At 52.5% G+C, this 12,670-nt stretch overlaps 1 protein-coding gene across 2 annotated transcripts in view; it reads right to left on the bottom strand.

The window, feature by feature from the left end:
- The window catches only part of CIB2 (calcium and integrin binding family member 2), a 27,980-nt gene extending 15,310 nt beyond the window's left edge, over positions 1–12,670 (bottom strand). Inside the window, exons 1-3 of one of the 2 annotated variants that reach the window (XM_049852876.1) lie at positions 12,565–12,620; positions 6,187–6,310; positions 4,035–4,069 (exon numbers count right to left, since the gene is read on the bottom strand). Coding sequence is in view for 1 of the 2 variants with exons in the window: in XM_049852875.1 (XP_049708832.1) it covers positions 4,035–4,069; positions 12,565–12,615 (86 nt within the window). In the remaining variant the exon portion in view is untranslated. Of the gene's footprint in view, positions 1–4,034; positions 4,070–6,186; positions 6,311–12,564 lie in introns of both variants that reach the window. The other variant, XM_049852875.1, reaches the window with a different exon arrangement.

Raw genomic sequence — 12,670 nt, 5'->3', positions numbered from 1 at the left:
GCATAGGGGAGAAAAGTGAAAGCTTCCCCGTTTCTTTTTGAAAGTTAATAAATAAAAAGAAAAAACCCTGATACCAGAGCCTTATAGGCATCTAAAATGGACCAACGGCACTTACACATACAGATGTAAAAATCTTATAAAATACATATTGGTAAATCAAGTCCAGCAGTATTTAAAAGAATTAATATGTTAGGACCAAGTAGGATTTATTACAGAGTCCCTGGGTGAGGCAAATGGTTGACGTGCTCAGCTCCTAACCAAAAGATTAGAAGTTTGAATCTACCCAGAGGTACCTTGGAAGAAATGCCTGGAGATCTACTTCCAAAAAATCAGCCATTGAAAACCCTATGGAACACAGATCTACTCTAACACATATGGGATTGCCGAGAGTTAGATAGTTGGCAACTTTTTTTTTTTTTTTAGGATTTATTCCAGAATGCAAGGATAGTTCAATGTTTGGAAATCTAGGAATATAAATCATATTAATAGGCAAAAATACTTCATCAAGTTGATAGATCCAGTAAAAGCATTTAAAGGACTGAACATCCATATGGTTGTATGGACACAGAAAAATGCCTGAAAAGTTACCACAATGTTTACACTGACTGCCCCTGTGAGGTAGGAATGAAGAGGGGTGATGAGACTTAGGCCGACTTTCACTTATTACTTTATCTACATGTTATGGACTGAATTGTGCCCCCCACAAATATGTGTCAACTTGGCTAGGCCAAGATTCCCAGTATTGTGTGGTTGTCCACCATTTTGTGATCTGATGTGATTTTTCTATGTGTTGTAAATCCTAACCTCTATGAGGTTAGGATTAGAGACAGCTGTGTTAATGAGACAGGACCCAATCTACAGGATTAAGTTGTATCTTGAGTCAATCACTTTTGAGATACAAAAGAGAGAAGAGAGCAGAGAGGAGGGGGACCTCATGCCACCAAGAAAGAAGACTGGGAACGGAGTGCATCCTTTGGACACGGGGACCCTGTGCTGAGAAGCTCCTAGACCAGAGGAAGATTGACGACAAGGACCTTCCTCCAGAACTGACAAAGAGAGAAAGCCTTCCCTGGAGATGGCGCCCTGAATTCAGACTTCTAGCCTCCTAGACTGTGAGAGAATAAATTTCTCCTTGTTAAAGCCATCCACTTGTGGTACTTCTGTTATAGCAGCACTAGATAACTAAGACATTACATCTGAATTGTTTGAATTTTAAAAAGTAACACGATGTGTCTGGTTGCCTCTATGAACAACTGCCTCCTCTGCCGTGAGACCAGAAGAACTAGATGGTGCCCTGCAACTATTACTTTATGTTTTGATCAAAGACTCTATAGAAGGATGCTGATCAAAAGGTGAGGCCCCCTCTACTGTTCTCATGTCTGGTCCATTCCCCTCCATCCAGATGGAACAACTGAGGCCCAGGGCCTGGAGAGGGCAAAGGCAACACACAAGCCAGCGGCAAAGCCAGGTGGGCCAGACTCGGGCCTCTGCTTGTGTCTTCCCCCCAAAGGTCCTTTTGGTGCTGCCCCCTCCCATCCCCTCTACCCCTGGTAGATGGCTTTCTTGGTAAGCTGCACGCTGAGTACACCAGATGGCAATGAGGAAACTTGAGCAGCAGCTTTTCTTTGCAGCCAGGGGCCTAGCTCTCTGTGGCAGCCTCAGGTCAGTGATACTGAGTCACAGATAACCATCGGCCCAGTCCCCACCCTAGGTAGATCCAATTGCTCCCCAAGGCCTAGCTCTTCCACCTGCACACTGAGCCACCCCCATCCAGCTACCCACCCCATTCAGCAACCTTCCTTTCTATAGTTAAGAGCTTAGGGCTTAGACTCCCCTGCTCCCCGTTAAGCTGGCCTCCTGAATACCCGCTTTGTACAGACTCAGCCAGGGCCTCAAAGAATTTGCCTATTGTTTATTTTTTCCATCTTTTTAAAAAAATTATGCGTGACACATGATTACTGTAGAAAAATCAGAAAATAAAACAAGCCAAGAGAAGAAGGAAAAAATGACTCATAATCCTACCACACAGAAATAACTACAGTGAAACCTGTGAGAGCTAGAACTTGACAGGACTGCCTTGTTTTTCAGCCTTTTTCCTGGCCTAACCTTTGAGCCCCCTGCCCCACAGATGACCCTGTTGCTCTCAGTCAGCTACTGGGGCCTGTGTCCTGTTCCTGCTGCTGACAAGCCTGGAATGGTCTTCTCTGACCAACTCTGCCGTCCTATACCTATCTGCTATTCAAGTGTTCACCTGCAGCTACCAGGACGCATGCCCACTGCCGGGGGGAGGCCTGGGCAGCCAGGCACATGAGCCCATGACAAGCCCATACAGCAGTGTGTGACAGTGAGGGTGGTGGGGAGTTGGAGGGACTTACAAAGGAGATGGCCTTGAAGTTGTGTCTTGAAGGTGGCACAGGAGTGCACCGGGTGGAGGAGATGAGAAGGGCACTCAGGTGGCAGGGCAGCCTGTGCCAAGACCTGTGGGCAAGGTACTTTTGTGGCTAGAACAGAAATGGTTGGGGGCCTCTGAAGACAAGCAGCCTGGGTTTGGCATTGACAGAGGGGGAGGGGCTCAGGGGGTAGTTCCTGGCAAGAGGAGGAATGTGGTAAGACTCAAATAGGGTTTGTGCCAATTCTGAAAGGTAAGCGGGAACATGAGAAAGCTGGGGCAACGACTGTGTTGTTACAGTTCTGAGAACCGTCCTGTGCAAATGGGGGCCCCTGCCCCACACATCACTCAACCTCCAAATCCCATTTATCAAACCCCACACCCGGTGGCACCGCCATCCGGCAGTGCTATCAAGGTAGGTATCATTATTCCCATTTTACAGAGGAAGAAACTGACGCTCAGGGAGGGTCAAACGCTTGGCCAAGGCCGCAGAACTGGGAAATGGAAGCAGAGCCCAGGTCTGCTGATGCCAGAGCCTGGGGGCTTTGGCTCTCACCATGCCTCTCTGAAGTGAGGTACCCCTGCCCAGCAAGGGACAGGTTTGAAGAACAGCCTGGGCAGGGAGGAACAGCTGGGGGGCCCTGCCTGCCAGAGCAGAGTGGCCAGGGCACAGCTCTCCTGGGAAGCTGGACCAGGCTCTAGTTCCAGCCTGTCCATCGATCTCCAGGGAAAGTGAGCCTGAGACCTTGCAGCTTTTAGTGCCACCTGATAGCCCAGGCAAAGGGGCCCAGAGAGGCCGCGGGAGCCAGGTTTCCTGGCATTCTGTGATTTCTGCCCACTGTCCAGCCCAGGGCCCTGAGGCTGCCAGCCCCCTTCATCTCTCCAGTCTATGCCCACACCTACCACTCCAAGGAGAAGGGCTGCGCTGGGAAGAGAGGACACCCCTGGTGGACAGGTCAGGATGCTCGGGGCACTGAAGGCCATGCCCTTGACTTTTGGACCTCCCAGGAGTTGGGAGGATGATAGAGCCAGAGGACCTGGTCTAACAGACAGGGAGTCTCCACTGCAGCAGGCCCCTGACACAGTGAATAGCAGAGAACCCAGCGCCAGGAGACCAGGTCTCCAGTCACTGGCTGCGTGGCTTTCATCAAGTTGCTAAGCCCTATCTATAAAATGTAGATCAAAGGATTTTCTTTTATATAAGGTCACAAAACAAAACAAAAAAATCATTGCTGTTGAGTCAATTCTGACTCATAGCGACCCTGTAGTACAGAGTAGAACCAAGGCGTGCCTGGTGGATTTGAACTGCTAACCTCCTGATTAGCAACTGTAGCTCTTACCCACTACGCCAAGGTTTCCTCTTATAAGGTCACAGTGAGGATTAAATGAAAATGTGCTCAAAGTCATTCATACAGAGCCTGGCACGTAGTTAGCAGATGCTCAATTCCTGGCAGAAGGACCCACGGCCCAGGGGGTAGGAGTCCCTGAGTCTACACAGCAACTCAACGGTGGAGCCGAGGCCTGAACCTGGGTCCTGACAGAGGCTGGTGCTCTTCCTCAGCTCCCCCAGTCCAGCCAGCACACGTGGGGGCCCCAGCCCCCACCCAGTCCCAGCTCCAAAGAGCAAACAGGAAACCACACTTACTTGAGGATGTCCTTCTTATTGAAGAAGCTGCAGTCCTGTTGAGGGAAAACACACGCACACATAGTCAGTTGTACAGGTCCCAGGCTCCTTCCTTCCTCTGAGCCACAGGGCCTCATGGGAAAGCCCTGGCCTGGGGCAGAAGAGCTACTGTTACCCCACCCTCCTCCCTGGGGACAGCAGATTTATTGGGTTCTGAGCTAGCCCTGGGGGAACCCCACACACGGAGGGTTGCATGGCAGGCTAAGGGCTCCATTTAGGAGGAAGCTGGTGCCTTCAAAGGTGGACGTGCCGACTTAAGGGGCCAGTGAGGCTCCCTGCGGGATAATGGGGAGTGACAAGGAGACGACTCAGGAAGCAGATCCGGGAGCGGTGATGTCAGGGCACCACGCTGCACAGCTGCAGTGAATGCCATTCACATTGTGGCCCCTGGGAATGGTGCCCTGGGGAGGTGGGCAGCGTGAGCCCCAAGTGGCTGCAGGCAGTAGCCCCTTGCTCAGAAGTTGAGAGTTCCAGGCCTACAGGCTGGGGAATCATCAGCATATACCTGGCATCTGAAAACCGAAAACCAAACCCATTGCCGTCAAGTTGATTCTGATTCATAGAGACCCTATAGAACAGAGTAGAACTGCCCCATAGGTTTCCAAGGAGTGGCTGGTGGATTCGAACTGCCAACCTTTTGGTTAGCAGCTGAGCTCTTAACCAGGGCTTCTGAAGCCACAGGAATAGATGAGTCACACAGGGGCAGGAGTGGAGAGGCCTGGGGTGTGGGAAGTGACCGGAGCGAGGAAGGGAGGGGGACCAGAAGGGAGAGGATCAAGCCCTGCAGAGGAGCCAGTAACATCTGGTTTGACACTGAGGGGACCCCAAGTGGGCATTACTCAGGGTGGGGGCAGCGCTTAGCTCCAAGGTCATCCTAGACTCTAAGCTTATCTCCTGGGGCCCCGCCTTCATCTTGATGACCTGCCTCCTGCAGTCACGTCACTGTGCACAGCCTGGCCTGCCCAAGGTCAGCATCAGCCACCTGGAGTCTGTGATGATGGCTCCTACGCCAGGCCCTTGCCCAGTGCTTAGCATGGGGGAAGATGGCAACTTAGGCTCTGCAAAGGGGCCTCCAGGGGTGGTGTTATGACCAGAGCTGGCTCTGAGGAGGGGCGAGTGGCCACAGCCCAGGCTGGAAGACAGCTAGGCTTGCCTTGGATGACTTCTGGAGCCACTGGGGTGACTGGATTGCACATTGAGGAAGACCGAAGAAGAGGCCACAGGATGCACACACATCTAGGGTTTCCACTGAGCACTACAGAACAGCTGGAGAGGCAGAGTTAGGGGAGCTTGCCAGGCCCTATTTAGCCCCACCGGTCCCTGGGTGGTACGGATCAACTATTAACCTAAAGGCTGGTGATTTGAACCCATCAATGGCACTGCAGAAGGAAGGCCTGGGGATCTGCTTCCGCAAAGAGTACAGCCAAGAAAACCCTAGGGAGCAGCTCTACTCTGTCAAATGAGGTCACCATGAGTCATAATCGACTCAACTGCAATTTTTTTTTGTTTTTTAGCTGCACGAGGCTGTTCCCCTGAGCTGTCTGCTGCTCCCCGGGAGTTGAGCTGAGGGGCCGCACTCTGCCTGGCCCTTCTTGGAAACTTAGGGGCCTTTCCTGGGGGCTCAGCTTTACTTTCTGGCAACAGGTCTTTATGAGCCAGGAGAGGCTCAGTCCTGGGAAGCAGCACCCCTGACCAGCATAGACAGAAAACGCCCTGCCTAGCAGGTCTAAGACTCAGATAGGCGGAGGACTGCGAGGGGATTTCTCACCAGACCCCAGACACCTGGAGCAGACAGTGAAGGTGGGCTAGCCGGGCCTTCCAGGTACAGACCTGCCCCCACCCCAGGGCTGGTTCCATAGCCTGAAGCTGCCCAGTGAGGTGGGCCAGGGCTCTCCCAACTAGCCTGGGGAGGGGGTGTCTTCCGCAGGCTGGGAATGGGGAGGGGTCCTGGCTGCTGTGTTCTTCTCCTCTGACCTGTTCTCTGCACCCTCCTCTTTCTCAGCCCCTGGGTGGGAGAGAAGTATCCGAGCCCTTACTGGAGGGTTCTACTGGAAACAGAAGCAAAAGCTTTCCAAATAATCCTAGCCCCTCAGGCCCTTATTCAACTACTTACATCTCTCTACTTCAGCGGTCCTCAAGGGGTAGCTCCTACAGCAGCGGCCGGCGGCAGCAGCATCTGGGAGCTTGGTGTAAATGTAGATTCTCAGGTCCACCCCAGCTGGATAGAATCAGAAACTCTGGGGGAGGGGGGGCCACAATCTGCATTTGAACAAGCCCTCCAGGTGATCCTGATGCTTGCTCACCAGTGAGAACCACTGCTCTAGAGCACAGGTTCTCAACTCTGGGGATACATTACAGTCCCCGGGGAGCTTTTAAAAATCACTGTGACCCAGTGGGACCCCAGACCAATTAAATCAGAATCCCTGTAGTGGGATCAAGGCTTGAGTGATTTTCAAAGCCCCTGAGGTGATTCCAGTGCACGGGCCAGGCTGAGAACCAGGGCACATGGACCTGGTATGGTACTAGGAGTTCTTAGTACACAATTATACAATTTTGTTTAATCCTCATCTCTGGCCCATCGGGCATTTTCTCCCCATTTTATGGATGGGAAAAATGAGGCTCAGCAAAATGAAACAGCTTGCTCTAAACTGCACACGCAGCTTAGGAGGGCTGGGACTGGAAGTCAGGACTGTGTGTTCTTGACCACTGCCCCATGACTGCAAATAAAAACACCGTACGCCAACCTCTCCACGTCCTACCTGGCACACAGTAGGTGCGCAATACAGATTTCTGGGATGAGTGCCAGACTTTTCCGTGTATGTCTTCCACAGAGGTTATATTTCAATGGTTACAGAATATCCACCGAAGGCATTGCCCTTGTTAGTCTAACCTCTCTCTTCTTTCAGAATGTTTAGCAGCTGTTTCCAGGTTTTTAACATTACTTGATAGATAAAGCTGCTGCGGACCTGTGCATCAACGAATGTTTTGCTTTTTCTTCTGCTGACCTGCTTCCCTAGGACTCATAACAGGGAGGCAGCCCCTAAAAGCTTTTCAGGGCTTTGAGTAGCCTGGCAGCGTGGTAGAGAAAAAACGACAGTAGGTTTAGTCCAAAAAAGACTCAAATTCTAGTTTGCTTTGGACCCTCAGGCAAGTCAGTCTGCTTTCTGAGCCTCAGTTTTTGCATCTGTAAAGTGAGGATAGTGCCTCTCTGAAGGGGGTAGTGTGAGGAGCAATGAGATAAGGTGCAGGAAACCTATAGGTCACAGCTGATGGGGGTTCTCTCTTCCTCTGATCCAACACCTCCATCCACTACCCCACGTCCTGGGTCACCTCCCTGGAATCTGCAGCTCTGTGTCTGTCCCCTCTGAAGTCACCAAACGAAGGTCCTGCCCCCCTCCACACACAGTTGCCCAGGGAGCTACAGCTACATCTGCAAGAATTCTTCCTTGTACTCCTCTCAGAGAGCAAGTGCCACCGACACCGCTTGTCTCCTGACAGTTCATAGGGATGGGTCTTCAGGCCAGGGCCCCAGCTAAGGTTAGGGTCATAAGGGGTGGAACTGGGGTAAGGAGGGAGCCAAGCCCAGTACCGGTGGGCCCTCTAGGCTCTGGCAGCAGAAAACAGCCCAAAAGGGCAGGCTCGGCTTTTATAGCAAAAGACGTGTTCTTCTGCCTCTAAGCCTGTATTCACCCTAATCCCCCAACCTGGAGTGCCTTCCTCTCCTCCCAACTTTTCCAAATCCTTTCCATTCTCCAAAGCTCAACTCAAGGGCTGCTTCCTCCAGGTGGCCTCCTGCCTACTATCTCATACCCAAAGGGTCTGCAGTGCCAGTGTCAGGAGCCGAGACACAGCTGGGTCCCATCCTCCATCCAGCATGCCAGCTCAGGCCTCCCCACTGTCCATCTGACCACCACACTGGCTCTCAGCCAGGCTCCAGAGCGATCTCAGGTGATCCCGACAAGGGCCCTGTGCCATGAGCACAGCAGGGTTAGTAGTTATTCCCAATTTAGAGGTGGGGAACACCGAGGCTCAGAAAGGGACAGTGACTTACTGAGGCCTACAGCATCAACTGCCCATCTACGACTTGAACCCAGGACTTCAGAATCCCTGTCTGGAGTTCTTTCCTCTCCCGAGAGCTGGACGTTAACAAGTGTTCATTTGTTCATTCATTTGCCAACATCCTTCTAGTGGCTCGTCTGTGCCTAGGTAGGGGACACACGGGGGGAGACAGGGTGTAAACAGGTGGTAATGGTAATGACCAAGAATAAACCAGACTGTGGCCACAAGAAGCTTGTGTGTGTGTGTGTGTGTGTGTGTGTGATGAAGAGGTGAGGGGTGGGCACCAGCGGAACAAGGGCAGAGGGGACGGGGTGCTTGGCTAGAAGCCCTTCAGTGTGCCTAGAACTTGGGGTGCCATGGGGAGGGGAGTAAGAAATGAGGCTGGAGTCTTAAAAGCCTGTGAGCAGCCATCTAGGATACTCCACCAGTCTCACCCCTCCGGGAGCAAGGAAGAATGAAGAAAACTAAAGATACAAGGGAAAGATTAATCCAAAGGACTAGTGGACCACACCTACCATGGCCTCCACCAGGTGGTGCCTAGCTACCACCACTGACTGTTCTGACAGGGATCACAATGGAGGGTCCCAGACAAAGTTGGAGAAAAATGTAGAACAAAATTCTAACTCAAAAAGAAAGACCAGACTTGCTGGCCTGACAGAGACTGGAGAAACCCTGAAAGTATGGCTCCCTGGACACTCTTTTAGCTCAGTAATGAAGTCACTCCCCAGGTTCACCCTTCAGCCGAAGATTAGACAGGCCCATAAAACAAAACAAGACTAAAGGGGCACACCAGCCCAGGGGCAGGGACTACAAGGTAGGAGGGAACAGAAAAGCTGGTAATAGGGAACCCAAGATCAAGAAGGGAGGGTGTTGACATTGTTGTGCTGTTGTTAACCAATGTCATAAAACAATATGTGTACCAACTGTTTGGTACTGTTCTCAGTACCAACTGAGAAACTAGTCTGTTCTGTAAACCTTAATCTAAAGTACAATAAAAAAAAAATAATAATAATGCAACAACAACAAAAGAAATGAGGCTGGAGGCCGGCTGAGCTCAGGGACCCCGCTCAAGCTGTTGTTCCAAGGCACCATGGAATTCCAGGGAGAAGAGAGGCTCACAGCTGTGTTTTAGAAAGACCCTCCAACCGTCTGTATGCCGTGAACAACTCCCTAGGGCTTCCCACATCAACAGGGGATTGGTTAATATACATATGATGGCATTCTTTGTCCACAAATTATTTTTACAGAAAAAAATTGTTTTAGGCTGGGGATGCACATTGTGACTGTTGGAAGAAAGAAGAAGGGAGGAAGAAAGAAAGGGGGAAAGAAGGGAGGGAGGGAGAAAAAGAAAACAGACTGGCAGAAGGTGGCGGGTGGCTGGAGGCAGATGGGGGATGAGGAAGTTGTAAGTTCAATGGCAGGAAACTGAGGAGGCCTGGCCCAGGGCTGGCTGTGGGGATCTAGAGGGGATGCCTAGGTGAGACAGGAGAGAGGCTGAGTCACAGGACTTGCTCTTAACTGAAAACAGACTGAGGGAGAGTGAGGAGTCGGGTCCGCTGGAGGAGCAGCAGAGGGTTCTAGAGGAGGCAATGAGCCTGTTTAGGATGCGTTGGCTTGAGGGGCCTGGGGGTAGGTCTGGAATGCAGAGGAGTCTGGGCGGAAGCCTGATTCAGGAGAATCACCAGCACACACACACGTGGGGAGGGTGGCGCCTTGCATTGGTAGCCCACTCACTGCCAGGCCGGGACTACAGCAGCCCTTGGGGCTCACTTGGGGAAGGGGGTTGCTATAACCCAGGGTCACCCCCACTCTGCCTGGCCCTGGCTGGCCAGTGGCTGGCTGGAGAACCAGAGGGAAGATGCGGGACTCTCAGGTTTCACAGCTCTCATTTCTGCCACCCCATCTGGTGAGGGCCAGCCAGGCTCTCGCAAAGGATCAGAACCCAATACCAGGGTTGGCTCCAATGGGTAACCTAATGCCTGGCTGGTCTGAGCGGGAATATAGGCTCCCCACCCCCATGGGCTACTCACTTCACTTCTAAGCATGGTCAATGTGCCTGTGTGCCTGCCTGTGCCCACCTCCAAGCCTTTATCTACACTGTCCCCTCCACCTGGAAAGCCTCTTTCCAGCCCCTGCTGGGCAAAAGCCTAGCCATCTTTTAAGGGGTTGCTCAAGTGCTCCATTGTTTCTGAATCTGCCCTCCCCCTGCCCACAGGATGTCCCCTAGAGCACACTCCACCACCTGCCTCCACAAGCGCCACATTGGAGACGAGGGTCTGTCTCTCTAGGCTGTGAGGGCCGAGGACGAAGAGCACAATACCCACTCTGAGTGAAAGGTAAGCCTTGGAGTCCCGATTCAAATTCCTGTGTGAGCCCTGACTGGGCAGTGCCAGGTGGACCCTCAGCCTCCATTTGTTGTTGCTGTTATCTGCCATCAAGTCCGTCCCTGTCTCACGGAGACTCCATGCACAACAGGACAAAACCCTGCCCAGTCCTGTGCCATCCCTGTGATGGACTGCTGATCTGACTATTGTGATCCATAGGGTTTTCACTGGCTGATTTTTGGAAGCAGAACGCCAGGCCTTTCTTCCTAGTCCAACTTAGTTTGGAAGCTCCACTGAAATCTGTTTAGCATCATAGTAACACACAAGCCTCCACTGACAGACGGGTGGTGCTGCGCACGAGGGCACTGGCCAGGAATCGAACCGGGGTCTTCTGCATAGAAGGTGAGAATTCTACCACTGAACAGCCAATGTCCCCACAGGCCTCCATTTACTTCCCTGTAAAATGGGGCTGGGAGTCCCTGCTAGCTGAAAGGTTGGCAGTTCAAACCTACCCAGAGGTGCTTCGGAAAACAGGCCTGAGGTTGTTTCTGAAAAGTCACAGCCTTGAAAATCCTATGGAGCAGTTCTACTCTGGGCAAATGGGGTCGGATCCACTTGATGGCAACTAACGATGACAATGACAAAATGGGGCTAATAATCGACCTCACTGTGATAATCAAGTGACTTGATGTACACAAGACATCTAGTACAGTGCCTGGCACACAAAAGTGCTCTGTAAATGTGGCTCCCTTCTTCCTTCCCAGGGCCTTACACCTGGAGCCGAGAAACGTGTGTTATTGACAACTAGGGCTTCCAGGAGAAGAGGCCTTAATTTTACCTCCACCCACATCAGAAAACCCATATTTCAAGCTCCCTTTCTTTCACACCAAAATAAAGACTCATGAAAGCAAAAGGCATTTACAGAGATCCAGCTGGTGCTCATCTCTCTCAGGTACACAGGAAATAATGCAGTCCAGGCCTGGAGGAGGCACCAGAGAGTGGCCTTGGAGGGCTATGAGTAGAAAGATCACCTAGAGAGACGGGGACAGGTATCCCAGGCCAAGGAAACGGTGTGGGCTAAGAAGTGCAAATAGTTCTGGGGGAGGCCACAGACAGGGACAGGGATGGGACCTGGGGAAGCTGCTGTTGCAGAGGTGGACTGCACGGGCCACAAGGACTCTGGGCAAGCCCAGAGAGTTGGGATTCATCTGGTAGGAGGTGAGCAAAGCAGAAAAGTTTCCACATGGGTGGGAGGGCATTCGGATCTATGATTTGGAGAGCTTGCTGGAGGTGAGTGCCTAGGAGGTACAGTTAATGCACTCTGCTGCTAACCCAAAGGCTGGCGGTTTGAGTCCACCAGAGGAGCCTCAGAAAAAAGCCCTGCCATTGAAAACACTATGGAGCACAGTCCTACCCTGGCACATACGGGGTTGCCATTGGTAGAAATCCATTTAAAGGCAACTGTTTACTGACCGCTGGGGGGAGGAGGCAGGGAGGCCTGAAGGGGTCTGAGGGAAGGGGTGCTAGGGCCTGAGAGAGCTTGGAGAGGTAGCCAGGTAAGGCTGGTTGCTAGTTTGCCTTCTTGCTCCAATTATTTCCATGCTGCCTCGAAGTTCTTGGGGCCAGAGGAAGAGACCCCACAAGAACAAGATCTCCTCAAGACCACATTTGGGGGCTGACGCACCCCACACCCAGCTCATTTCTGATTCACAGGCTAACCCTCCTGGGCTACCTCTTGCCCACATTTACCGACCCATTATCTCCGTGCCAAGGTGGGCGCTCAGACGGGTGGCTGGGGAGGGTTTTGGGTCCAGTCTGGGGGCGGGAATAAGAAGGCTGAACTGTGGAGAGGGAGGAGGGGTGGCTGGAGCAAGGCGCGCCTGGGAGAACCTTCCACCTAGAAAGCCCTCGCGTTCCACGGATGGGGAAACTGAGGTTCAGTGAGGGGAAGTCACCAGCCCAAGGTCACGCTGCAATCTGAAGGCAGAGGAAGGATCTGAACGGAGATGAACTGGCTTTCGAGAGGCCGCGGCAAGCGACGGGAAAAAGGGGTGAGGGGTGAGGGGCGGCGGGGCGCCGCTTCGCCGGCCGGGGTGCGCCGGGCTCACCTGATAGCTGTCCAGCTGTTCTTCGGTGAAGACGGTCTGCTTGTTCCCCATGGTGGCCGCGGCGCCGTCGCTCGCCCGCCCGGACGCCGCCTCCCATCCGCGGCGG

Source organism: Elephas maximus, chromosome 13, assembly GCF_024166365.1.
Source record: "Elephas maximus indicus isolate mEleMax1 chromosome 13, mEleMax1 primary haplotype, whole genome shotgun sequence".
Lineage (NCBI taxonomy): Eukaryota > Metazoa > Chordata > Mammalia > Proboscidea > Elephantidae > Elephas > Elephas maximus.
This window is presented reverse-complemented; position numbering and strand designations above follow the sequence as displayed.